The sequence below is a fragment of the Chiloscyllium plagiosum genome, unplaced genomic scaffold (assembly GCF_037043375.1).
Source record: "Chiloscyllium plagiosum isolate Xiang-an unplaced genomic scaffold, Cpla_swu_hap1 HiC_scaffold_6, whole genome shotgun sequence".
NCBI lineage: Eukaryota > Metazoa > Chordata > Chondrichthyes > Orectolobiformes > Hemiscylliidae > Chiloscyllium > Chiloscyllium plagiosum.
The window spans coordinates 81,053,315-81,080,415 of record NW_028270144.1 but is presented as its reverse complement, the minus strand read 5'-3'; the positions used below and the strand labels follow the sequence as shown (position 1 = coordinate 81,080,415).

General features: G+C 40.0%; 1 protein-coding gene across 3 annotated transcripts in view; it reads left to right on the top strand.

The window, feature by feature from the left end:
* The window catches only part of cwf19l2 (CWF19 like cell cycle control factor 2), a 143,329-nt gene that overhangs the window by 53,651 nt on the left and 62,577 nt on the right, over positions 1-27,101 (top strand). Inside the window, exons 7-9 of one of the 3 annotated variants that reach the window (XM_043691833.2) lie at positions 989-1,104; positions 2,587-3,407; positions 24,811-24,928. In XM_043691833.2, coding sequence (XP_043547768.2) covers positions 989-1,104; positions 2,587-3,407; positions 24,811-24,928 — 1,055 coding nt within the window. Of the gene's footprint in view, positions 1-988; positions 1,105-2,586; positions 3,408-24,804; positions 24,929-27,101 lie in introns of all 3 variants that reach the window. The other 2 variants (XM_043691830.2, XM_043691831.2) reach the window with 2 other exon arrangements.

The window sequence follows — 27,101 nt, the reverse complement described above, 5'->3', positions numbered from 1 at the left end:
TGAGTTATGGACTATACACCAAAATTTTAAAGATTTCTGGATAGCCTGTAAACACACAAGGGCTTTAACTTGTCTTGACAATTGATAATCTCCACACTTCTGTTTTTTTTTTCCCTGTTCTTTCTGCCAGGAAATAAAAATTAAATAGCAAATATGGGTTAGTTAAGAGGTATTTGAATTAGTAGATTAAGCAAATGGTTCCATGCTATGGGCAAAAGGTCGCCTGTAAATGTTAGTAATGCTACACAAGTTTTTTTTTTAAAAGTTCTGCAAATTATAATAAAATGGTTGTTATCTCTGATCAAAACTTGTTGGTAAAGTAGATCTCAAAACACCTATTCCTTGTTGTGGAGATTATCGACTAAGGAGGCACACAGCTCATAGCACATCCCTCAGTACCACCCCGTTTCTCCCCCTTAATTAATCAGCATGTTTGAATATGTTTCAACACTTCCAGAGCATTTATTCTCAGATGGGACTTGAACCAGAGCTAGAGATACTTTCACAATGTTACCCCTTTGCACTTACACAATAAATTAGTGAATTTTGTCAGCAGCTTAATGTTTGCTATAATGACCATTATTATTTTAATGTAAATATATCCATGGTTCATTTTAGATTAGATTAGATTACTTACAGCGTGGAAACAGGCCCTTCGGCCTAACCAGTCCACACCGACCCGCCGAAGCGCAACTGACCCATACCCCTACATTTACCCCTTCACCTAACACTATGGGCAATTTAGCATGGCCAATTCACCTAACCTGCACATCTTTGGACTGTGGGAGGAAACCGGAGCACCCGGAGGAAACCCACGCAGACACGGGGAGAATGTGCAAACTCCACACAGTCAGTCGCCTGAGTCAGGAATTGAACCCGGGTCTCTGGCGCTGTGAGGCAGCAGTGCTAACCACTGTGCCACCGTGCCGCCCAATTTTGTAAGTCTTTAAACTTTAAAACTTATTCTTTAAAATTTTTGAACCAATAGCTGCTATGATTGAAGATGGTGGGCTGAGCTGGCTGAAAAAATCCTATCAGCGTATGAAGGAACAGGCTGAGAAACAACAGTGCCGTCTCGAAGATGTAATTGCTGCAAGATATGGAGTAAGGACTTTTTAAAGCAAGTAGCTGAAATTGGTTGAATTGCTACTGTCTGTTAAACTTCAACTTACACTTACCAAACTTTTGCTATGCCTTTGATTTCTCCTTGTTTGGATATAATGCCATATTTATGCAGATACTTTCCCAATAAAGTGAAGTTAAAGCTAGTAATTTGACCTTGTGCACCACATTACATTTGACAGATTTGTGTTAAGTGTACTTGAATTTCCTGTTAAGCTTTCTAATACTTAATCACTCTGAAAACTTCAGTACATAAATGTTCCCTTATGATGTGTAGGAAAACAATGTAAATGAGCTTCACTGACAGTAGGTTCTATATTCCCCACACTTAGACAAGGGAATGAGTTTGAAACTTCGTTTTGCCCTAAGATTGAATTATGTGATGAATTACAATTAATTTCCAGACATCAAACTAATGAGCGCTTACTAGTAGCAGAAAATTTATTTGATGGAAACCACTAGCATATACAATTCCTTTTGTTAAAATACAATAAAACATCATCATTGTGATGTACATTTATAGAGGATCATCGAGTCTTGCATCATAGAAATAGACCTGTGGACTAACAAACACCAAACTATGTCAATCCCATTTGCCTGCACTATTCCACAGCATACTATGCACTGGCATTTTTTTAAGTGCCCATCCAAATGCTTCTTAAATGTTGCAACAGTATCTACCTCCATCATTCTTTCAGGCAGCACGTTCCATGTTCCTACAACACTCCGGGTTAAAAAAAAGCTTATGGGCCAAGTGCTGGCAAATGGGACTAGATTAGATTGCGATATTTGGTCAGCATAAAAGTTGGACCGAAAGGTCTGTTTCCGTGTTGTGCATCTCTATAGCTGTACGGTGGTGTGATGCCAAGTATGTGAGTTGTATGTCCTAATGACTGGCAGACCATGCTAAACAGCATGTCCAGTGGGCCATTCAGTTAGCAGAAAGCCTTTCATGCGCAACTAATCTGTGTTTGTAAACCACAGAAAAATCTATCCATTATTAAATATGGTTCTGCTATTGGAAATTGTTTATTAAATAATCTGAACTGTGTTAAGAATTACAATTATGGTCCATCCAATCACAACCATCTTTTCATTTTGTACAAAATAAAATCTCTCTATGTTTGTTTCTTAATCCTAGTCCTAATGAGCGCATGGCGTAAAACTTCATCATCTACTCTCCTTTTAGCAATGTTTAAATTCTGCATTACCATGTTTTGCATCAATATTTAATAGCTTTCAGTTTCACTTCAGATCTGAAAGTAGCTTTTTAAGAAAGTACTTATGTGCATTAATGTTTGTTGGGATTTTGTGTATTAATATTTGTGAAGAAAGTGGTGTTTAAAGTGATCTGAACAGGTTAACTTTTAGTTGCGAAGATTTAACACTTCAGATTCAAGTGACTATAAGGCAATCAAACCAAAGATTTAGTATGCTGAAAATTTTTGTTTTTTCTCTCTTTAGTCAATGGACTTATTCCAAAAGAAGTTACAAGAAGCTGAAAAAGTTGCAGCGTTAAACTATCAAGATGACCGTGAAAGGAATAGAAAAGAGAATTGGAAAAAGTCAAGAAACTGGAGTTCTGATCGAAATGAAACAAAGGGATGTGGTTCTGAAAGGGGTCTGAGTGGAAACAAAGACAGATACAAGGAAGATGACAGAGATATTGAAAGGGAAAGATCAGAAGAAAGTTTCCAGGACCTGATCATTTGCAAAGAAAGGGATAACGGCAGAAAAGACATTCCCAGTAGATACAAAAATGAATGCACATCTAGTGACAGAGAGGTTGAAATGAAACGTACCAAAGATAAATGTACAGATAAAAGTGGAGAAATTAACAGAACCAGTGAAGAAAAATACAAAGAGACGCAGGGAAGAAATATTAGTGCCAGAGGTTTGGAAAGTTACAATTTTCATGATCCAGAAAAAGAGAAATCTTTAAACAACTTAAAATCTAAGTTTATGAAACCTGAGGATGAAGGGAATTTTAATAGCAAATGGGATGTAAACCTTTTGAACACTTCTAATTATATGCCAGAATCACACGATTCCTTTCATAGTGGTTTTCAAAAGCCAAGCAAAGATTGTCATATGATGTCAACCTGGGACAAAACCTATAATGGAAGCAAGCCACCAGAAGCGTCAACATCATTTAAATGTCAGAGCAGTGTTTCAGAACACGAGGGAGGCCCCCATTCTATGAACAGATCGACAGAGATTAAGCCCAGACAAAGCAGCCTTGTACAAACACAATCTTCACAAGATCATCAGGAGCCACTTTCTAGGTAGGTGAACTTGAATAATTAAGGAAGGTGAGATGCAATTTCTCTCCATTTTGTGTTATGAGATATCTGTGCCAAAAAGCAATCATGTGGCTATAGCAATATGCACTGGTTATGAGCTGTATAATGTTTAATTGACGTGGGCAGCACAGTGGTTAGCACTGCTGCCTCACAGCGCCAGAGACCCGGGTTCAATTCCCGCCTCAGGCTGTCTATGTGGAGTTTGCATATTCTGGTTTCCTCCAGGTGCTCCAGTTTCCTCCCACAGTCCAAAAATGTGCAGGTTATGTGAATTAGCCATGCTAAATTGCCCGTAGTGTTATGTGAATGGGTTAATGTAGGGGAATGGGTCTGGGTGGGTTGCTCTTTGGAGGGTTGGTGTGGACTTGTTGGGCCGAAGGGCCTGTTTCCACACTGTAAGTAATCTAATCTAATCTAAATTAATTGGGAAGGGTATGCTACAGAAATAAAATGTTAGTATTCATCAGGGTTGAAGTTATCCTGACTGGTAGATGCATCATCATACTCTGGGATGTAATTAGTGTGCTGGGCTCAGATGAGGATTTCTGTACTCATTCTCACTTGTTGGAATATTTCATAAAGAAATGTCCAGAAAATCAGAATTGTCCCAGCCTCCGTTATATTATCTTTTAGGATTATGTCTTTAAGATGCTTTATGCTGGTTGCTGAAGCAATGATTTCCTCCTCTTTTTAAATTTACAGCTTTAGAATGCGGTTTTGACTGGTGTTCAACTTTGGAATTTTTTTTGTCTAGGATAGGTTTTATTGAGTTTTACTTTTTCTTATTGTGTTATGAGTACAGAGTGTGATGAAATACTCACCAGTTGCTTGGATGAGTGCAGCTCTAGCAACACTCAATAAGCTTCACGCCATCCAAAGCAGTCCACATCCATAAACATCCTCTCCCTCCACCACCAATGCTCAGTAACAGTAGTATATACTGTCTACAAATTGCACATTACCAAAAATCCTCAAGAAAGCATCTACTAAACTAGACTACTTGCTTTGAGAATGACAAGGGCAGAGTTACATGGGAACACCACCATCTGCAAGTTCCTCTCCAAGCCACTCATCATCCTGCCTTTGCGATATGTTTCCATTTCTTCACTATTACTGGGTCAAAATCCAGGAATTCTCTCCTTATCAGCATTGTGGGTCTACCTACCTCGCATTGACTACAGTGCTTCAAGAAGCAGCTTACTACCACCTTTCCAAAGGCAATTAGGGACGGGTAATAAATGCTGGCACAGCCTGTGATGCCCACGTCCCATGGGTGGATACAATGAAATTGCAGAACAAACGCTCGCTAATTTTTTTGCTCAAATGCCTTAAATTACCTGAGCACAATGTGTACAGGAAAGTGAGATGAGCAATGGAAATTGGAAGTGTAGGACTTTGGGCTGAAGGCTACAGAGTTCGAAGTGAGTTGGAGCTTGTGCTGGGTGTGATTGTAAAGTCTTGCGAGGAATACATTGCAGTAATCAAGACATGAAGTGACAAAGGCACAGATTTTTCAAAGGTGAAAGTAAATGATGAAATATAGTTTTGAAAATATAGCATTATGCACTTTGGCAGAAGAAGTCTCCAAGTACGGGGTGACCCATTTAAGACCCATGAGGAAGAATGCTTTGCGGTCATGAATCTGTGGAATTCTTTGCAGAAAGTAGTCTCAGCCAGGTTATTAAGTATGTTCAAGGTTGAGATTGTTAATCAGGAATAGAGGGTTTAGGGCATAAGGCGGGCAAGTGAAATTGAGGGTTTTAAGCTCAGCAATGATCTAATTGAATAGTGGAGCAGACTTGAAAGGCCAAATGGGATATGTCTGCTCTAGCATCTTGTGGTCTATAGTTTATTCACTTGGCACTACTGTTGGACATTATCATCAATGTCTCAGTCTTGTTTTTGCATTGATGTGCTGGGCTATCTCATCATTGAGGAAAGGAAAGATTTTGGATGTGCCTCTTCTGGCTAGTTTCTATTAGTTTTAAAACAGTTATTGGGAGGATAGGCCTTGTATAAAGGTTAGAATTCTAAATTGGTGTGAGGCCAATTTTGACGGTGAGACAGGAACTTTCAGAGGTTGATTGGGATAGACTGTTTGCAGGGCAACTGGCGAGTGGAGGCTTTCAAATGTGAGACAACATGGGTTCAGAAGCAGTATGATCCTGTTAAAGTGAAAGGTAAGGCAGATAGGACTAAGGAATGATGAATGAACTGAGGCTCAGGTTAAGAATAAGAGGTAGGCTTATGTCCAGTTTGGATAAATAAGATCAAGTGAGTCAGGGCATTTTTAAGAAGGAAATCAGGAGGGCAAAAAGGGGATACAAGATAGCCTTGCCAGATAGGGTTAAGAGCAATTGGTGGAGGTGGTGGGAGAGGGGAGGGGAGGGGGTGGAATAGGGCTTCTTGAAAATCAACAAGATCATCTAAGTGTGGAACCACAGGAGATGGGAGAGATACTAAACAAATATTTCTCATCAGTATTTACTGTGAGGAAATATATGGAAGCTAGGGAACTCAGGGAAATAAATATTGATATCTTGAAAACACTCCACTTGACAAAAGAGGAGGTGCTGGAAGTCTTAAAAGGTATATGGGTGGATAAATCTCCAATACCTGATCAAGTGTATCCCAGGACATTGTGGGAAGCTAGGAAAGAAATTGTGGGGCCTCTCGCCGAGATATCTGTGTCATCTACAGCCCTGAGTGAGGTGCTGGAGGAGTGGAGGGTGGCTAATGTTATGCCTTTGTTTAAGAACAGCTGTAAGGAGAAGCATGGGAGCTATTGACCAGTGAGTCTTACGTAAGTGGTGAGTAAATTGTTGGAGGGGATTTTGAGATACAGAATTTACATGCATTTGGAGAGGCAAGGACTGATTAAGGATAGTCTGCAGGGTTTTGTGTATGAGAAATCATGTCTCAAACTTGATTGAGGTTTTTTGAGGATGTGACCAAGATGATAGATGAAGGCAGAGTGGTAGATGATGTCTATGTGAACTTTAGTAAAGCCTTTGACTAAGTTCCACACAGTAGACTGCTTAGTAAAGTTGATCATGTGGGATTCAGGGACAGCTTGCCAATTGGATACACAACTGGCTTGACATTAGAAAACAGGGAGTGATGGTGGAGGCCTGTGACTAGTTGTGTTCCTCAAGAATCACTTGTTTATTGTTTATCTAAATGATTTGCATGTGAAATTTAGGAAGCATGGTTAGTATGTTTGTGGATGACACCAAACTTTGTGGTATCGTGGATAGTGAAGGAGGCTACCTAAGATGACAAAGGGATCTTGATCAATTGGACTAATGGGCCAAGGACTGGCAGATAGAGTTTAATATGGAAAAATGAGAGGTGTTATATTTTAATAAGATAAACAAGAACAGGACTTGCACAATTAATGGTAGGGCCTTGGGGAGTGTTGTTGAACAGAAAGACCTAGATATTCAGATACCTCGTTACTTGTAAGTTGCATCACCTGTAGACAGGATGGTGAAGGAGTGTTTGGCATACTTGCCTTTGTTGGTCAGACCATTGAATATAGGAGTTAGGATGTTGTGTTGAAATTTACAGGATGTTGGTGAGGCCACTCTTGGAATACTGTGTCCAGTTCTGGTTACTCTGCTATAGGAAGAATATTATTATATTGAAGAGAGTGCAAAAAAAGATTTACAAGGATGTCACTGGAACTGGAGGGTTTGAGTTATAAGGAGAGGCTGGATAGGCTGGGACTTCTTTCACTGAAGCATAGGAGGTTGGCAGATGATGTTATGGAAGTTAATGAATCATGAGGGGCATAGTTAAGTGATGAGCAAAGGTATTTTTCCCCCTAGGGCTCGGGAGTTCAAAACCAGAGGGCATATTTTTAAGGTGAGGGGGAAAGATTAATAGGGACCTGACAGGCAACATTTTCATGCAAAGGGTAGTCGTAAATGGAATGAACTGCTGGAGGAACTGTAGGTACAGATACAGTTACAACATTTAAAAGCCGTTTGGAAAGGTACATGAATGAGAGAGGTTTAGAGGGATATGGGCCAAACGCAGGCTAATGGAACTGGTTTAGCTTGGGAACCTTGGTTGGCATGGATGAGTCGGACTCAAAGGTCTGTTTTGTGCTGTATGTTTCTGTCATTCTATCTTGCTGTCAGTTGCCTCTGGGATTTGAGGCTGAATTTGCGACATAGAACATCTGTTGTCATTGTTTTGTTGTCAACGCTTAATGCAGACTGGAGAAACTTGAGAGTTAGAGACTGAAGAGTGATGGAAAAAGTGGGCTTAAAGTTAGATAGCACTAGTGCATTCCAGGATTTTGGAGAGGTGGAGCATAGCAGGGGAAAAAAAAACAGATGCTGGAAGTCAGACATAAAAACAGGAAGTACTGGAAAAACCTCAGTAGATTTGGCAACAAAACAGAACCTTTTTGAAGAAGGATTGCTGGACCAGAAACATAACTCTGCTTTCTTTCCACAGATGCTGCCAGATCTGCTGACTTTTTACAGCAATTTTTGTTTTTGTTGTAGAACATAGTGGGATTTAGATACAGGACAAGCATATGGAAGTAGGATAACTATTTGACTGGTTGATACACATTAGCAGACTGCAGTAGGCCAACTGTTTGCTTGTTGCAAATTCTTTTTTGATTCTATAAAAAGTGCAAGGGACAAGTATAAGAGCTTAGATGGGCTTTAGCTATTTTAAGAAAGGTGTCAACAAATCAACTAGAAGTATAACATCTCATTCAGTAATATCCAATATCTTTGAACATTCTGCAATAAGTACTTTTTCTAAATGTAGAATTTTAGATCACCAAGCTAAGAACCCCTTTCTATTAAAACCATTGTTAATCTTTAGCATATAATGACAGATATATTTGTACCAAAACTCTATTAGCATTTTTGACATTGATCGCAGACTATGAAAAGTTATTGTAGAAGGATCTCTGAAGCAATTTAGTTTCTGTAGCAATTAATTTATTTTTTGAAAAGGAATTCTTATCTTTTGAATGCAGTGCACTGTTTAATCTCTTTCCATTTTGAGTTCTGCCAAGACGATGAGCAAGGTCTGCTCGCTGATTTGCATATGATTTACTCATAAAATTTGAAGCATACAATTGCTTTAAAAAAGTATTTAATTTTAGAACTTTCAGATTATGTTAGTTTTTAAAGGAAATATAATAAAGTGTAATTTTAAATATTTATTAATTGACTCTATAACTATTGTTTATATATTTATTACTTATTGAATTAAGTCCTAATGGTTTCTCCACTGCTCCATAATTCATATATCATTAGCGTAACCATCCTCACTTCCATTTTTAATACTATTGCTACGCATAATGTGGTAACACTGCAATGCACACTGCTGCAGTCAGTCACCACTGTGCCATTAACATTATGGAGCCATAGAATTGTATAGCACGGAAGCAGACCCTTCGGTCCAACCTGTCCACACTGACCAGATATCCCAAGCCAAAATAGTACCACCTGCCAGCAGTTGGCCCATATTCTTCTCAACCCTTCCTATTCATATAGCCATACAAATGCCTTTTAAATGTTGCAGTTGTACTAGTCTCCACCGCTTCCTCTGGCAGCTCATTCCAGACACATACCACCCCCTCTGCATGAAAAAGTTGCACCTTAGGACTCTTTTATATCTTTCCCCTCTCACCCTAAACCTATGCCCTCTAGTTCGGGACTCCCCCTATTTATCCTATCCATGCCCCTCATAATTTTGAAAACCTCTATAAGGTCACCTCTTAGCCTCTGGCGCTCCAGGTAAAACAGCCCCAGCCTGTTTTAACCTCTCCCTTTCGCTCAAATCCTCCAACCCTGGCAATATCCTTGTAAATCTTTTCTGAATCCTTTCAAGTTTCACAACATCTTTCCGATAGGAAGTGTTTTATTCTCTGAATCCCACTTGTCAATATACCGATAAAGCCTAGTTCTCTAAAATACGTATGTATGTTATATATTTAACTTCACAAATTTTAAGTTAGAGCATAAGAATTTCATTGAAAATATAATAGGCAAAGGCATTGTCATAATTTTATAGCTATTTTTACAAGTTTGTGAGAAAAATTCTCCTGTCTACACATTTTTATTTGAGCAACTTATTTGTTAATGTATGTGGTCACCTAACTAGGTTACCTATGTAAAGCTTTAGTATTAGAAACAGAAGAAACATTGTTACCTGTTGAAGTGAAGAGATTACAATTTGCTTGTGACCTTATAACTGCCCATTTGTGCCTCAGCTGACATGATGCTGACACCCTCATCCATGGCTTTGTTATTCTGCACTCATCTATTCCATTATTCTTCTGACTGGAAAACTTGAACTCATCTGAAACTCTGATCTGCATATCTGAGCTTGAATCCACACTGGTTACTGACCTACATTAGCAATTGACTCAACCTTTTGGTCACCTGCCATATTATGTCGTTTACCACTTCTGTGAACAACCTGGGTAGAGTTGTGATAAATGGGTGTTTTTCTGGTTGGCAAGATGTAATTAGTGAGGTGATATAGGATTTGGTTCTTGGTCCCCAATTATTAATTGGACCCCAGTATGAATTACTTGGGTGCAGGGATAGAAAGTCCTTTAGTCAGATTTACAGATGACGTTAAAATAGGTGGGAATGTAAGTTATGATGAAGAAATAAAAAAAATTACAAATGGATATGGATAGGTTATGTGAGTGAACCAAAATTTAGCAGATGAAGTTTAATGTGGAGAAACATCAGGTAATCTATTTTGGTCAGGGGAATATTTTTAAATGGAGAGAAACTTCAGAGTGCTTTGGTCCATAGGAGCTGGGTGTCTCTGCATGAATTGCAGAAAACTAGCAAGCAGTGAGAGCAAGTAATAAGGAAAGCAAATGGAATTCTGCCACTTACTATTAAAGGAATAGAATGTAAAAGTAGTGAAGTATAGCAATTATAGAAGGCATTAGTGAGACCACATCTGGAGTAACGTGTAACTTTGGTCCCAATGAGGAGTGATGTGGTGGAATTTGAGGTAGTTCAGAGAAGGGTTGCTAGATTTGATTCCTCAGGTAAGAGGAATTATGAAGAGATTGTCTTATGAAGAGATATTGAACAGTTAAGGCTGATAGTCTCTGGGGTTCAGAAGAATGAGAGGTTATTTAATTGAGATATACAGTATGCGAAAGATGATTGACAGTAGAGATGTAGAAAGGGTGTTTCTTCCTACAGGACAATCTCGAATATGAGGTCACAGTTTTAGGATAAAGGGTAGTAGATTTAAAACAGAGGAAAAGTTACTTCTTTCAAAGGTCGTGAACATGTGAAATTCACTACCCCAGAGTGTGATGGATGCTTACCGCAATGAGTCAATTTAAGCAGGAATTCGACAGTTTTTTTTTACTAAGTGATGGGTTGGAGGGTGGGCAGGAAAGTGGAGTTGAGGCCGAGATGAGATCAGCCATGATTGTATCAAATGGCAGAGCAGGCTGAAGGAGCTGAATTGCCTTCTCCTGCTCCTAGTTTGCAATGTTAAAGCTCTTTTATAGAGGCACATTTTTATTGATTATCTGTCATTAAATATTAGCAAGCGTTTATATTAGATTCCCTACAGTATGGAAACAGGCCTTCGGCTCAACAAGTCCACCCTGACCCTCCAAAGAATAACCTACCCAGATCCATTCCAGTACCCTATATTTACAGCTGACTAATGCCCCTAACACTTTGGGAAATTTAACATGGCTAATTCACCTGACTGACACATCTTTGGATTGTGGGAGGAAACTGGAGCACCCAAAGGAAACCCACGGAGATACGGGGAGAATGTGCAAACCCCACACAGACAGTCGTCTGAGGCTGGAATCGAACCCGGGTCCTTGGCGCTGTGAGGCAGCAGTGCTAACCACTGAGCCATTGTGTCACCCAATTTTGTACATGTTTCTCTTTATCTCCATTCTAAAAGGTTTTTCCTTTACGCTAAGGCTATGTCTTTTAGGTTCTAGTCTTTCCTACCAATGGAAACCTCTTCCCAACATCTACTCTGTCCAGGCCATTCAGTTTTCGGTATGTTTCAATTAGATCCCCCCTCGTCCTTCTAAACTCCATCGAGTATAAACCAAGAGTCCTCAAACATTCCTCAGATGTTAAGCTTTTCATTCCTGGGACCATTCTCATGATCCTCCTCTGAATGCACTCCCAGGCCAGTAAGATTTGGGGCTCAAAACTGCACACAATACTCCAAATGTTGTTTGACCAGAACCTCACAGAGCCTTAGAAGTACATCCCTGCTTTTATAGAACAAAGAACAAAGAAAATTTACGGCCAGGACAGGCCCTTCAGCCCTCCAAGCCTGAGCCGATCCAAATGTACTGTCTAAACCTGTCGGTCAATTCCAAAGCATCTGTATCCCTCTGCTCCCCACCTACTCATGCATCTGTCCAGACGCATCTTAAATGAATCTACCGTGCCTGCTTCTACCACCTCTGCTGGCAATGCGTTCCAAAAACCCACCACCCTCTGTGTGAAGTACTTGCCGCATGTATCCCCCTTAAACTTTCCACCTTTTACCTTGAAAGCATGACTTCTCGTTATTGAATCCTTCACTTTGGGGAAAAACTTGTCTCTGTCCATCCTGTCTATACCCTTCATGATTTTGTAAACCTCAGTCAGGTCCCCCCTCAATCTCCTTTTTTCTAGTGAAAATAAACCTAACGTACTCAACCTCTCTTCATAGCTAGCACCTTCCATATCAGTCAACATCCTCGTAAACCTTCTCTGCACCTTCTCCAAAGTGTCCACATCCTTTTGGTAATGTGGCAACCAGAACTGTACACAGTATTCTAAATGCGGCCGAACCAACGTCTTGTACAATTTTAACATGACTTGCCAGCTCTTATACTCAACACCCCTTCCAATGAAGGCAAGCATACTATATGCCTTCTTGACCACTCTATCCACCTGTGCAGCAACTTTCAGGCTACAATGGACTTGCACTCCCAGACCTCTCTGCCCATCAACTTTTCCCAAGGCTCTTCCATTCATTGTATAATTCGCTGTAGAATTAGACTTGCCTAAATGCATCACCTCACATTTGTCTGGATTGAAATCCATCTGCCACTTTTCTGCCCAACTCTAATTGAAACATACCGAAAACTGAATGATAGTCACTTATGCTTTCTGCAACTCCACCAATCTTTGTGTCATCTGCAAACTTGCTGATCACACCAACAGTGCCTTCTTCTAAATCATTTATGTATATTACAAACAACAGTGGCTCCAACACTGACCCCTGTGGAACACCACTGGTCACCTTTCTCCATTTCGAGAAACTCCCTTCAACTACTGTTCTCTGTCTCCTGTTGCTCAACCAGTTCTTTACCCACCTAGCTAGAACACTCTGCACACCATGTGACTTCACTTTCTCCATTAGTCTACAATGGGGAACCTTATCAAACGCCTTACTAAAGTCCACGTATACGACATCAACAGCCCTTCCTTCATCTAACAACTTGGTCACTTCCTCGAAGGACTCTATTAAGTTGGTATAGCACGATCTCCCCCGCACAAAACCATGTTGCCTATCACTGATAAGCTCATTCTTTTCTAAATATAAATAGACCCTATCTCTCAGTACTCTCTCCAGCAACTTCCCCACCACCGATGTCAGGCTCACTGGTCTGTAGTTACCTGGAATATCCCTACTACCCTACTTGTACAGGGACTATTACAGACCTCTCAAAATAAATGCCATCATTGCATTTGCCATCCTAACTACTGACTTAACCTGCAAGTTTGCCTTGAGAGAATCCTGGACTAGAACTCCCAAGTCTCTTTGCACTTCAGACTTCTGAATTGTCTCCCCATTTAGAAAATAGTCCATGCTTCTATTCCTCCCATCAAAATGCATGACCTCACACTTTCCAATGTTATACTCCATCTGCCACTTCTTTGCCCATTATTTTAACCTGTCCAAATCCTTCTGCAGTCTCCCCACCACCTCAATACTACCTGTCCCTCTACCTATCTTTGCATCATCTGCAAACTTAGCCAAAATGCCCTCAGTTTCTTCATCTAGATTGTTAATGTATGAAGTGAGAAGTTGTGTCCCAATGCTGAGCATTGTGAAACACCACATGTCATTGGCTGCCATTCTGAGAAGCAATCTATTACCCCCAGTCTCTGCTTTCAGCCAGACAGCCAGACCTTTATCCATTCTAGCACTTTGACACCAAGGGCCCTTATCTTGCTCAGTAGCCTTCTGTGTAGGACCTAGTCAAAGGCCTTCTTGAAGTCCAGGTAGATAGCATCCATTGGCTCTCCTGGGTCTAACCTGCAGGTTACTTCCTCAAAGAATCCTAGCAGATTTGTCAGACATGCCCTCCCCTTGATGAAACCATGCGGACTTTTCCCAATTTTACCATAGGAGAAAGTGAGGACTGCAGATGCTGGAGATCAGAGCTGAAAATGTGTTGCTGGAAAAGCGCAGCAGGTCAGGCAGCATCCAAGGAGCAGGAGAATCGGCGTTTCGGGCATGAGCCCTTCTTCATTCCAAGGGCCCTTGGTGTCAAAGTGCAAGAATGGATAAAAGTCCGGCTGTCTGGCAGAAAGCAGAGACTGGGGGTAAAAGATTGCTTCTCAGAATGGCAGCCATGGCAAGTGGTGTTTCGCAATGCTCAGCATTTGGACACAACTTCTCACTTCATACATTAACAATCCAGATGAAGGAACTGAGGGCTCATGCCCGAAACGTCGATTCTCCTGCTCCTTGGATGCTGCCTGACCTGCTGCGCTTTTCCAGCAACACATTTTCAGCCCTATTTTACCATACACTTCCAAGTATTCAGAAATCTCATCCTTCACAATGGATTCCAGGGTCTTACCCATGACCGAGGTTAGATTCGTCAGTCTGTGATTTTCCGTCTTTTGCCTTACTGCTTTTTTTAAACGGAGGTGTCACATTAGCGATTTTTCAGTCCTCTGGAGTCCTCCCTGGTTCTAGCGATTTTGAAAGATCACCACTAACACCTTCCCTATCGCTTTAGCTATCTCCCTTCAAACTCTGGGGTGTAGTCCATCTGAGTAGAGAGTGTGCTACTGGAAAAGCACAACACGTCAGGCAGCATCCAAGGAGCAGGAGAATTGACATTTTGGGCAAAAGCCCTTCGTCAGGAACTTGTAGTCCATCTGGTCCACGTTATTTATCCACCTTCAGTTTTTTTTAGCCTTCTCCTCGGTGATGGCCACCATACTCATCTGTGTCCACTCACTTTGTTGAATTTTTGGAATATTACTTTTGTCTTCCACTGTGAAGACTGATGCAAATTAGTTATTCAGTTCCTAAGCCATTTCCTTGTTACACACTGCTAACTCAGGAGTCATTTTCCAGTGACCCAATGCCCACTTTTGCCTCTGTTTTGCCCTTTATATATCTAAATAAACTCTTAAAGTCTTCCTTTATATTACTGGCTAGCTTCCCTTCATGTTTAATCTTCTCCCTCCTTATTTCTTTGTTGGTCTATGTAAGCCTCCTAAACCTCTGGTTTCCCACAGTCCTTCACCACATTATATGCTTTTGCTTTTATGCTTTGCTTGACTTCCCTAGTCAGCAATGGCTGCCTCATCCTCCCTGTACCATGCTTCTTTTTCCTCAAGATGAATCTCTGCTGTGTCTCCTGAATTAATCCCAGAAACTCCAGCCATTGCCATTCCACAGCTTTTCCTGCAAGGCTCCTCTCCAAGTCAGTTGTACACAGCTCCTCCCTCATGCTTCTGTAGTTGCCTTTGTTCAGCTGTAATATCTTTGCCTCTGATTCTATCTTCTCCCTCTCAAATTGCAGAGTAAATTCAATCATATTATGATCACTGCCTTCTAAGGGTTGCTTTACCTCAAACTCCCTTATCAAGTCTGCGTCATTGCACAACATTAAATCCAGTACTGCCTGTTCCCTAGTGGGCTCCATCACAAGCTGCTCCAAAAAGCCATCTTGTAGACATTCTACAAATTCTTTTCTTGCAATCCACTGCCAACCTGTTTTTCCAAGTCCACCTGCATAATGAAATCCCCCATTATCACTGCAAATTTTCCATTTACTACACATCTTTTCTATCTCCTGGTGTTTCTTGCACCCCAGCTCCTGACTAGTATTTGAAGGCCTGTAAATAACTCCAATTATGTTTTTTTTTACCTTTTGCGGTTCTTCAATTCTATCTACACAGATTCTACACCATCTAGCCCTATTTCGATTCTTACTGTTGACTAAATTTAATCTCTTGCTAATAAGGCAACCCCATTCTGTCTACCCAACTACTTATCTTCTCGATCAAATGTATATCTTGAATATTCAACTCCCAGTCCTGATCCCCTTGCAGTCATCTCTTCATGATGACCACAATGTCATACCTGCCAGTTTTGATCTGCACACAAGTTCATTTACCTTGATTGCTTATACTGTGTACATTCAGATATAACACCTTCAGTCCTGTATTAACCGGCCCTTTTCTCATCGTCCTTCGTTTGTCCAGTGTGCTTGAAGTTTGATTGCTAACTTTTTTCATACACTGGTCTTATGGACCATTTGGCTCTTTGAGCCTGCTGCACCATTCAATACAGTCATGACTGGTTATCGTACTCGTTACCCTGTTCCTCACCATCTCTTTGATTCCTTTAGCCCAAAGAATTACATCTAATTCCTTCTCAAAAATAAGATGCAATGTTTTGGTCTCAACTGCTTTCTACGGCAGAGAATTATTTGGATCATCAATAGTCACAGGTGAGGTGCCGGAAGACCAGAGGTTGGCTGACAAAATGCCACTATTTAGGAAAGGTGGTAAGGAAAAGCCCGTGAACTATAGAATGGTGAGCCTGATGTTGGTGATGGGCAAATTGTTGGAGGGGATTAGATTAGATTAGATTAGATTAGATTACTTACAGTGTGGAAACAGGCCCTTCGGCCCAACAAGTCCACACCGCCCCGCCGAAGCGCAACCCACCCATACCCCTACATTTACCCCTTACCTAACACTATGGGCAATTTAGTATGGCCAATTCACCTGACCTGCACATCTTTGGACTGTGGGAGGAAACCGGAGCACCCGGAGGAAACCCACGCAGACACGGGGAGAACGTGCAAACTCCACACAGTCAGTCGCCTGAGGCGGGAATTGAACCCGGGTCTCTGGCGCTGTGAGGCAGCAGTGCTAACCACTGTGCCACCGTGCCGCCCACAATCCTGAGGGACGGGATTTACATGTACTTGGAAAGGCAAGGACAGATTAGGGATAGTCAACATAGCTATGTGCGTGGGAAATCAAGTCTCACTAATTTGATTGAGTTTTTTGAAAAGGTAACAAAGATGATTAATGAGGGCAGAGCGCTGGACGTGATCATCTATGAACTTGAATAAGGCGTTCGACAAGGTTCCTGATGGTAGACTGGTTAGCGAGGTTAGATCATATGGAATACAGGGAGAACTACCATTTGGATACAGAACTGACTCAAAGGTTGAAGACAGAAGGTGGTGGTGGAGGCTGGTTTTTCAGACTGCACGCTTGTGACCAGTGGTGTGCTATAGCGATCGGTGCTGGGTCCACTGCTTTTGATCATTTATATAAATGATTTGGATGTGAACATAGGAGATATAGTTAGTATGTTTGCGGATGACGCTGAAATTGGAGGTGTAGTGGACAGTGAAGAAGGTTACCTGAGAGTACAACGGGATCTTGATCAGATGGGCCAATGGGCCCAAGGAGCAGCAGATGGAGTTTAGTTTAGTTAAGTTTGAGGTGCTGCATTTTGGAAAGGCAAATCAGGGCAGGTCTTATACACTTAATGGTAAGGTTCTGGAGAATGTTGCTGAACAGAGACCTTGGAGTGCAAGTTCATAGTTCCTTGAAAGTGGAGTCTCAGGTAGATAGGATAGTGAAGAAGGTGTTTGGCCTTATTGGTCAGAGCATTGAGTACAGGAGTTGGGAGGTCATATTGCGGCTACACAGGACATTGGTTAGGTTACTTTTGGAATGTGTGCAATTCTGGTCTCCTTCCAACTGGAAGAATGTTGTGAAACTTGACAGGGTTCAGAAAAGATTTACAAGGATATTGCTAGGGTTGGAGGTTTTGAGCTGTAGGGAGAGGCTGAATAGATTAGATTAGATTAGATTAGATTACTTACAGTGTGGAAACAGGCCCTCCGGCCCAACAAGTCCACACCGACCCGCCGAAATGCAACCCACCCATTCCCCTACATTTACCCCCCTACCTAACAATACGGGCAATTTAGCATGGCCAATTCACCTGACCTGCACATCTTTGGACTGTGGGAGGAAACCCGCGCACCCGGAGGAAACCCACGCAGACACGGGGAGAATGTGCAAACTCCACACAGTCAGTCGCCTGAATCGAGAATTGAACCCGGGTCTCTGGACTTGTGAGGCAGGAGTGCTAACCACTGTGCCACCGTGCTGCCCACTAGGCTGGGGCTGTTTTCCCGGGAGTGTCGGAGGCTGAGGGGTGACCTTGTAGAGGTTTACAAAATTATGAGGGGCATGGATAGGGTAAATAGACAAGGTATTTTCCTTGGGATGGCGGAGCCCAGAACTAGAGGGCATGGGTTTAGGATAAGAGGAGAAAAATTTAAAAGGGACCTAAGAGGCAACTTTTCATACATTTGGTGGTGTATGTTTGGAATGAGCTGCCAGAGGAAGTGGTGGAGGCTGAAACATTACATCATTTGAAAGGTGTCTGGATGGGTAGAAGTAGGAAGGGTTTAGAGGGATATGGGCCAAATGCTGGCAAATGGGACTATATTAATCTAAGACATCTGGTCAGCATGGACAAGTTGGACTGAAGGGTCGATTTCTGTGCTGACCATCTCTATGACTGTCACTCCGTAGGCTCACCAGTCTCAGGATGAAGAAAGTTCTCCTCATCTCAATCTTAAATGACTTGCACCACATTCTTAGATTGTGATCTCTGGTTATGGATTCCAAAGACCTTGGTAACATCCTTCCTGCATTTACCTTGTATAGTCCTCTTTGAATTTTATGAAGGTAAAGATAAAGTCGCCATAGTTTTACCACACAATTGGGCTGCTCCCTCATTAGAGGCAACTGATGGCTTAACCTGAGGGTTACCACGCCCGGGGAGTGGAGAGCCTGAGAAGGAGAATCCTTCATGGCAACCTGAGCCAGTGCAGGAATTGAATTCATGTTGTTGACATCACTCTGCATTGCAAACCAAACATCCAGCTAGGTTTCTATGAGATTTCTCCTTGTTCTTACAAACCCCAGTGAATTTGGTCCTAACTAATCCAGATTTTTTAAATCCCAGGAATCAGTCTGTTAAACATTCATTGTATTCTGTCCATAGCCAGGACATCCATTCAGACCAAAACTGCTCACCATACCCCAGGTATGGCTTTTATCAGGCTCTGAACAATTGCACATGACCTTCCTGCTTCTATACTGCACCTCTATCGCCTTCTGCACCTGCAAACTTATTATCAGCAATTGGTGTACGAGGATCCAGGTCTTGTTGCATATTTTCTTTTTCAGAATCTATTGCCATTCAGACAATCTATTTTTCTGTTTTTGCTACTAATGTTATAGTTCATTTTTCTTTCTTTCTGTCATATATTTGCCCACTCATTCAACTTCTCCAAATCACAGTGAAGCCCCTCTACATCCTCCTTACAGCTTAGCCTCCCACCCAGCTTTGCATCGTCTGCAAACTTGGCAATACTGCATTTAGTAGTCTCATCTAAATCACTAAGATGTATTGTGAATAGATGGAGATCCAAGCACTGATCCCTGCTGTACCACAGTAGTTACTGGCTGCCACTCGGATAAAGACCCCTTTATTCCTACCCTTTATTTCCTGCCTACCTGTCAGTTGTCTGTCTGTGCCAGTACACTATCCCTATCCCATGATTTTAATTTTACATATTAATCTCTTCTGTAGAACCTTATCAAAAACCTTCTGGAAGTCCAAATAACCTACATTCTCCTGGTTATTCTTTATCAACAACTAAACCAGCAGCTGACTTTACATCCACTCAACATTCTAGTTGATTTCTTCGAGGAGAAAGTGAGGTCTGCAGATGCTGGAGATCAAAGTTGAAACTTTATTGCTGGAACAGCACAGCAGGTCAGGCAGCATCCAGGGAACAGGAGATTCGACGTTTCGGGCACAGGCCCTTCCTGAGGAAGGGCCTGTGCCCGAAACGTCGAATCTCCTGTTCCCTGGATGCTGCCTGACCTGCTGTGCTGTTCCAGCAATAAAGTTTCAATTCTAGTTGATTTGTCAAGCATAATTTCACTTTTGTAAACCCATTCTAATTCTGTGATCAATGTCATTGTTTTCTAAGTGCTCCTGTATTAAATCATTTTTAAAGCATAATATGTCAATGGTGTCACTTTAACAAGGTTTTTTTTTGTCCTTGGGTTTTTTCAAGAGATTGTAAAGGCAGAGGTGCTGAAATGTCTGGAAATGTCTATTTTAATAATGGCAGCGGTGTGGTCAGTCCTGTCAGTTCAGGTTTTTTATAGTTTGGTTCAGTTGTAACAGTGAGAAGCTGCTTGGTTTAGTTATAGCAGAAAAAGCTCCAAGCTTTAACGGATGATCCCTGGCTGACTTCTCTCTCAAATCTTTCCTGCCAATAAGAAACTGTTTGAATTTACCTTTTGCCAAGGGGTGTGTTTATGGGATGTTGCAGGAATTGGAACAACTCCTTAGTTAAGTTCCTATGTCGAGTCAGTTAAGTTTTCTAATTGTTAAGTTATTCTAAATTCCACTTTCTTTTGTTCGTGTTTCAACTGAAGTGTTCAAATATATTGTTTTGCTTAAAGTTGAGTGGTTTATTCACCTGCATCACACCTGGAATATCCATTTCACATATGCCTTTAAAGTAAGAAAAAGTTAGGGTTTAGGCTACCTTCTTAAAATATTTTGAGGGGTGGGGGGAGGTGGAGGTGGATCTGGCCTGTTCCATAACAATATTCCCTCCAGTTCTTCCAATAATCTTTCTAATAATGACTGAATTTTGCTCCTGGTGTTTGTTTTGAGATATCCATTTCTGTTTTAACTATTATATCTTTTGCCATACAGGACACATTAGTTGTGATTTTTACAGCTTTTTTCTTCCAGTTTGCATCTCTAGATGTACAGTCAAAGTAGATAGAGGAGATGGTGATTCATATTGATCATATCATGATTCATCTGACAATGACCTCAGCTCTACATTCCTATCTGCTCCATGTTGCCTTTTGAATCCTTTGTCAGTCAAGAATCTATCTGACTCAGCCTTAACAAAACATCACTGATCTGCTTCCACTGGTGTCTCAGGAAGAGAATGCTATAAATGACCAACCTTGCAAAAGAAAAAGAAATTCTCCTCATCTCCATCTTAAATGGGAGATTCCTTTTTTTTTGTCCTCGAGTTCTTGTATCTCCCAAAAGGAAACATCTTAATGACATCTTCTCTGTAAGCATCCTTCAGGAGCATCCTTCTCTTTCGCACGAAATGTATCTTTGAGTCTTGTGAAATATCTCCTTAAATGTCTTCCTCTGCATCTTTATTGTCTCACCCAATTAATGTAATTTCACCGTTTGTTTTCAGCACCTCTGTCATCATAACTTGTGGTTTAATTTATTTAAGTTTAAAATGCTGGTCTTATTCTCACTCTTGTACTTTCAAACTGATGGTGAAATTCAATGATATAATGATCAATGCTACCTAGAGATCTCTTCACTGTGTGGTGATGCAGTACCAGTTCTAGAGTAGCCTGCCTTTTGGGTGGTTCTGGAACATGCTGCTCTAATTGTCTCAAAAAACACTCTACAAACTCATCTTTTAGGTTACCTTTGTCAATTTGCTCCATTCAATCTATATGTAGATTAAAATTGCCTATGATTACCACGGTGGCTTTCTAACAAGACCCCTTTTATTTCTTCCTGTATACTCTTGTTTTCCAATGTAGTTTCTGGTGGGGAACCTCTAAACTACTGCCATGAATGAATTCTTACATTTGTTCTTTCTTATCTGTACCCAAATTGACTCTAAATGCTGATCTTTAGAATTAAGGTCATCTTTTACTGTTGTGCTATCCATGATTATTGTATTCTAGCTTAATTAATATATCTATCCCAGTTAATGTATCTTTTCCAAGCTTCCTGACTTTGTGAAATGTCAGTTTCCCTTGAATATTCAGGTTCCAGCTTGCTCACTTGTAAACATGTCACTGTTGCAGCTACCAAGTCCCAAGTATTTTCTATTTGAGCTGTTTTGTTATCAGTGCTGTGCAAATTCCATAATTAGTTATTCCTTTTTACTATTTGTGCAAACTCTGGCCTTACCTGCTGGTACATTTTTAATTTTGAATGCTTTATTTTCTTGTGTTAAGCTCTGATTATTGTTACCATTATTGTTGTCTTGGTCTATAGCATTGATCTTTCCCTTTAATCTACTGCATCTTCCTTCATGTGTTTCTAACACCACAATTTGATCTTGAATAGACATTTTTCCTCTTTAAGGCTTTACCCTTCAATTTGCCTGTACATTTCCATCAAAACTGGCTGTTCCGAGTACAGAAATTTACCTTTAACATTTTCTGATCCTTTCCCATAATTAAGGAGAGTGATATTGTGGTCACTTATCCAAATGACGTCCGACAGTGCTGCATTTCTGAGAACCAAATGCAAAATTGCTTTTTTCCTTTGTTGGACTGCAGATATACTTTCCTCCTATACACAACAGATATTCTTCTTAACCCTTTGAATATACCAGTCTGTATTAAGATTAAATATCGTCTTATTGCAATTCCTTTTTGTTAAATGCTTTTTAAATTTGGTGAAAAATGTTCTCATTTTGTTTGTAATTCAAAAAAAAGTCCTCAGAACAGTGCAATTGCTCTCCCTCTGTTTGTCAATGCAGGCCAAATGAATTCAGTGTGAATAAAAGCAAAAGCAGGTAAAGCGAGTCACATTGAACTCTCTTTCTCTCTCCACAGATGCTGCTAAATTCATCCAATCCTTTCTGTTTTTGTTCTAAATTCAGTGCTAAAATCTTTCTTCAGAATTTGAATATCATTGCTAATTAATATTACCATACTTTCTCTTTTTCCCTCTCTCATGTTCTTAAATACAGCTAATCAGGAATATTAAGCTCCTGTGCATGGCCTTGTTCATCACATCATAATCCCAATTAGTTCACTACCCTTATTAGTTAGACTACAGACACTGATGCGCACACAATTTTAATATCTCTTTTGCCATTTTTGATTTTTTTTCTTGGTCTTGTCCCTGTCATTATTTGTAATTACTAGGTGTACCTTTCTATCCTCTGATCTTTTTTCAATTGTCTTGTGGTGTCTTTCTCCCAGCCAAACTAGTTTCCTGTATATACAATAATAGTTACATTTTTGACTACTTTTTAAGGTCAAATTAAGGGGTTGACTATTATATGGATACTGCTTTTGAGTGGCTGAAATTGATGCTAGTCAAAATTCATATGGTATCATTAGCAGAAGCCCAATTGTTCTCTAAATGAATAAAGTAAAAAACCGAATTATGGTAAGATCGAAAATATGGAGTGGAGTGTGATGGCTGGCACGCTTACTCACAAATATTGATCTGTTATCAATGAAGAGCTAGGATCAACTTTTACACATTATTTACACAAAATTACAGATTTCTCAGCCAAAAATTGTGGGTCGCCTTTTCCATGAGATCGACTATTACTCTAGTATATACTGTATCCCCTCTTCTCAGCAGTTCTTCTTAATCTTTCAGTGGAAACATTGTCTTGGGTTTGTTCAGGTGCAGCCTTATTATCTTGTACGGATACTATATCCAACAAAACTAGACTCAATGACCCAAAAATCTGCAAGTCTCCCTCTTCCATCAAATTCTCAGCCATGCATTCACCTGCACTATCTATCTGTACTCACTGGCTTGAGTCACGGAGTAATCTTGAGATTACTGCTTTCTGTGGTCTAATATTTTACCTTGTCCCTGAAATTTTATCTGAAGGACCTGAACATCTATATTGTTGGTTCCAACATGAACAATGACTCCTCCCACTTTGTGATTTACTTTACTCTAACAAAATCAGCAGACCGTTTACAGAATTGCATTGCAGTTCCAGAAGTGTCCATCTTATTCTATGAGCTATAAATCCCCTATAGCCACTGCATGTCTAGTCTCCTTGCCTGAAGTCAAATTTCTCATGTTGCAGGAGCTTTTATTACCTCAAGGAACTATCACCCTCCCTGGCATTCGAAAATGAAAAGTGGTTAACAAGTGCGGCCGGGTTGGGGAGTTCTAGCACTACCTGTGTCTATCTTCTACCCTATCTACTGATCACCTCTTTGCTGATCTCCTGCATTTTCTGTAGCTGTCCTGTCACCACCACATTGAAATTACTCTGGCTTCTTTTCAGACTTCAAAACATGAAGCTTGAACTTGAGCTCCCACATTGAAGAGGGCATGCATCAGGTCACTGCTGGTTTATTGTAATGGTCAATCCACTTAGCTTGAAATTTATGAAAATTGACCACTAAAACACAAAACATTGAACTCAACTAATCAGAAACTAATGTCTTATAAAACTGTAAATTCACTCACAAAAGAAACTGACCTTGGATATTAAAATAGTAGAATGTTAACTGAAGGCATTGAAAATAGTATTCATCAATCTAATCAGAGTGGAAACTTCCTTCATGTGAATTTCAATGGTGAAAAATGAGTAATTTGATAAAACAAACCAAACCTTAGTTACTACCCACAAATTTGTTAAATATGTGGCAGTGATGTCAGCTTTGAATTTCTTTCTCAGTTTTCTCCATTCAGCTGGTGTTCTGAATTTGATTTTATCCTCAGCTTTATTTTCTCCAGTCTTACCAACAGATTGCTGTTTCCTCTCAGGATCACTCTTAAGTGACAAATAAACTATTTAGTGACACTTAGCCAGATTTTCTTTAAACCACTGAACCTTGATGAAATTTCAATGTACAGGACTTTGTCGTGTTAAAATTGTAGCTGTTTTAGCCAAGTAAAGCTGCTGGTTTCCAGAAATAAATTTTAAATAAATGAAATGATGGTAAACCAAAGCACATCATGGTTTTTCAGCATTATTTTGTAAATAGAGTTTGAGTTGCAGTCACTGTAAACATTTATTTTGAATTCCTGTGTTATTTGACTGCACTTTATAATGAAGTGCCAAAATATTGTTAAAATACAAGGTTGCCTGTTAAACCATTTAATAGTGCATAATTAATAAGCAAAGCTATTTTTGCTTTTTTCAAAATTGTGAAAGGAACACAAATCCTATGAAACTTTGCATATCTTTGATAGTGGATTTTGAAAACTTACTCATATTTCTTTTCTATGGGTTTTACCCTGTTTTCCCAAGAAGCAGTGCTGCTATTCCAATTAGATCTCTTACTACAAGAAAAGAACTTCCACAACCCCTCAGTGAGGAAGAGATGAATAAACTTGGAGCAAAGATCATCAAAGCAGAGCTGATGGGAAACGTGGTAAGAATTAGAATAGTTAGTGTGGTTAAATTGACAAACAAAAGTCATGAATTGTAGATGTCTTCAGAGTGACGACATTAAAATACTTTTAGTATAAACAAACAGATGTAGTTATTCTCAAATTTAGTTTTATTAGCAGGTTTATGTAGATAGTTTCATTTTAAAATCCTTATCAATGATTACTAGGATTTTTAATATACTTCCTGTCTATTTATTCCACCACGTATGTGTGTTTTGATAGAAGTCTTCAAGCTGAGTACATTTGTAAACAATTGTGGCTCTGACTCTGTCAGTAGCATTCTTTAAAATTCATGGAACTTACCTCTTAAATAGCATTTTTGTGTGTGAATTATTTTTATTTTGATAGATTAAAATATTTAGAACAGGTCCCATTGCACTCGACATCATTAGCACACCTCTTCTACCAATATATAAACTTGTACCTTGTTTCTTTAAGAGCCATTAATCTGGCTCTCAACTTGCCGCCACATTAAATTTTTTTTTCGAGAGAATGTTGGCCATATCCATACCTGTTTTGTTATTCCATAACCGTTTAAGATCTTCGGGGTAATCTCGATGATAGCTAGGTAGCTTTTGTATTTCTTTCAAGGCTGTCAAATTTGCTCCAGTATGTTTTTCTAATTTAGTAAGCATTGAATTATGTGATATTTTGCTATTACTTTTGGAATTGAAACAAATATTTTTGTATGAATACATTAATACTCATCTTTATTCATGAAAATTAGAAATCAACTTTAATTTAGCTGGTCATTAAGATCTCAACAGTTAGAACTGGAAAAGCGATAATGTTTCAATATGATTACAATATTTTCATGTATTTTGAAATGTAGAAAATCTATCTGTGATGCTTTTCCTAGCTACCTTGCAAGATCCACCAAACCTTGACAATATTTGCTTACTTTGTATGTCATGAACTTCTGGTGTGGAGACAATCTAGTTCTGCTCTCTGTAAATGATAGACTCAACTGTTGAGGTAAATTCAGACATAGAAATATTTCTTTTGAAGGTGTTCTGAAAGATGGCTATTCACACAATTTGAATCTTCTATGACTATATTTAATGATAGACTATTATTGTGTATGATAAGGTGTATAGGTTCATAAACAGTAACATAAATAAATAAAAAATAGTAACATAAATAAATAGAACAACAAAGAAAATGTACAGGCCCTTCAACCCGCCAAGCCTGAGCTGATCCAAATGTACTGTCTAAACCTGTCGGTCAATACCTAAGCATCTTTATCCCTCTGCTCCCCACCTACTCATGCATCTGTCCAGACGCATCTTAAATGAATCTACCGTGCCTGCCTCTACCACCTCTGCTGGCATCGCGTTCCAGGCACCCACCACCCTCTGTGTGAAGTACTTGCCGCGTGTATCTCCCTTAAACTTTCCACCCCTCACCTTGAAAGTGTGACCTCTCGTTATGGAATCCTTCACCCTCGGAAAAGGCTTGTCTCGATCCACCCTGTCTATACCCTTCATGATTTTGTAAACCTCAGTCAGGTCCCATGTCAATCTCCTTTTTTCTAGTGAAAATAAACCTAACCTACTCAACCTCTCTTCATAGCTAGCACCTTCCATACCAGGCAACATCCTTTTAAATATTCTCTGCACCCTCTCCAAAGCGTCCACATCCTTTTGGTAATGTGGCAACCAGAACTGTACTCAGTATTCCAAATGTGGCCAAACCAATGTCCTGTACAATTTTAAAATGATTTGCCAGCTCTTATACGCAACACCCCGTCCAATGAAGGAAAGTATACTATATGCATTCTTGACCACTATCTACCTGTGCAGCAACTTTCAAGGTACAATGGACCTGCACTCCCAGATCTCTCTGCCAATCAGCCTTTCCCAAGGCTCTTCTGTTCATTGTATAATTTGCTCTAGAATTAGTCTTGCCTAAATGCATCACCTCACATTTGTCTGGATTAAAATCCATCTGTCACTTTTCCGCCCAACTTTCCAGTCTATCTATATCCTCCTGTATACTTTGACCATCCCTTATGCTTTCACATTGAAACATTATCGCTTTTCCAGTTCTAACTGTTAAGAGATTTTAATGACCAGCTAAATTAAACTTGCTTTCTAATTTTCACGAATAAAGATGAGCAGTAATGTATTCATACAAAAATATTTGTTTCGATTC